Here is a 1,337-nt window from a genome sequence, read left to right as displayed (position 1 = left end):
GTAACTTTCACATACAAAAGCAAAGTTTTGTTGTTAAATGTAATAAAAAAGAATTCAGATTCTCATGTTGTCATACTGTTGAAATTCTCATCTTGTCAAACTGTTGAAATACTCATGTTGTCAAACTGTTGAAATACTCATGTTGTCAAACTGTTGAAATTCTCATGTTGTCAAACTGTTGAAATTCATATGTTGTCAAACTGTTAAAATACTCATGTTGTCAAAATGTTGAAATTCTCATGTTGTCAAACCGTTGAAATTATGTTGTTAAACCGTTGAATTTCTAGTGTTTTCAAACTGTTAAGTTGTCGAAGTATCAATTCTCATCGTCACATTCTTTTCTCTATACACTAATTAACTGTTTCTCGCTGCAGTCTGAATCAGCGTTGATTATCAAGCCATATCTTGCACTGCTTACACCATCCGAGATACACGTCGTGATGTCGTCTGGCTTCGCAACGGTATCTGGCAAGTCTTTACCTTTCATTTAAATTTAAAACAATACGATATTCAAAATACAAATATAAAAGATTGAAATTCGATCAGCTCTATATTTTGGAGCAATAGTCAGTGGTTATTTCCTTAAAACAGTGATTCCTAAAAAGACTCAAGTCTGTAGAAAGCCAGGTGATAAAATTGTGGGTCTACAACACTACTGCTGACCCTCTGGAGGGAAGAGCATAGGATTTTGAAATATTTCTATTCGTGTTTATTTCTTTTCTCTTTTATTTAGTTTTATCTTGTATGTGTGTCCGCAGGCACGATCCTGGCGGCGTACATCGCGTTCGGCGCGGAGCCGGCGCACCTGGTGACGGCCAGCGTGATGTCGGCGCCCGCCGCGCTCTGCTACGCCAAGCTGCTGCTGCCGGAGACGCGCCGCTCGCGCACCGCCGTGCACAACCTGCAGCCGGTGCACATGTAACGACCCTTCAATACAACTAATTGTCTTTTATGTGGGAGTGGATTTCAGTTACAATGTCGTTCTTTACAAGTTAAATCGCATTATAACTATGGAGTAGAAAATAGAGGAGTGGAAAGAAAGAAGATATCCAGAAGTAAATGTAAGAAATAATGTATCAGATAGTTTAATAGTATATGAGCTTATATGGAGGATTTTTATAATTTTTTATAATATAAACCCTTAATAAAGAGGGTATTTCCTTTTTCTATGCGTTTCCTTCACCATTAAATCCATCTTCCCTTCCCATTCTTTCCTTACAAGAAAAGGATGGTAAGAAAAAGTGAGTTTTATTAAGCCTCCGGCACCACATGCATCAGACGAAACGCGGAATTGGTTCCACTTCACGCCTGTTTTCTGTGTGGTATTAAACCAAGAC

General features: G+C 38.4%; 1 protein-coding gene across 1 annotated transcript in view; it reads left to right on the top strand.

The window, feature by feature from the left end:
* LOC106101786 overlaps positions 1-1,337 on the top strand; it is a 10,978-nt gene that overhangs the window by 7,359 nt on the left and 2,282 nt on the right. The window contains exons 8-9 of the mRNA XM_013281121.1: positions 288-468; positions 759-919. Of these exons, the coding sequence (XP_013136575.1) occupies positions 288-468; positions 759-919 (342 nt within the window). The remainder of the gene's footprint in view (positions 1-287; positions 469-758; positions 920-1,337) is intronic.

This window comes from Papilio polytes, unplaced genomic scaffold, assembly GCF_000836215.1.
Source record: "Papilio polytes unplaced genomic scaffold, Ppol_1.0 DF823935.1, whole genome shotgun sequence".
Classification (NCBI taxonomy): domain Eukaryota; kingdom Metazoa; phylum Arthropoda; class Insecta; order Lepidoptera; family Papilionidae; genus Papilio; species Papilio polytes.
The sequence above is the reverse complement of the archived record's forward strand: the minus strand, read 5'-3'. Positions and strand labels throughout refer to the sequence as shown.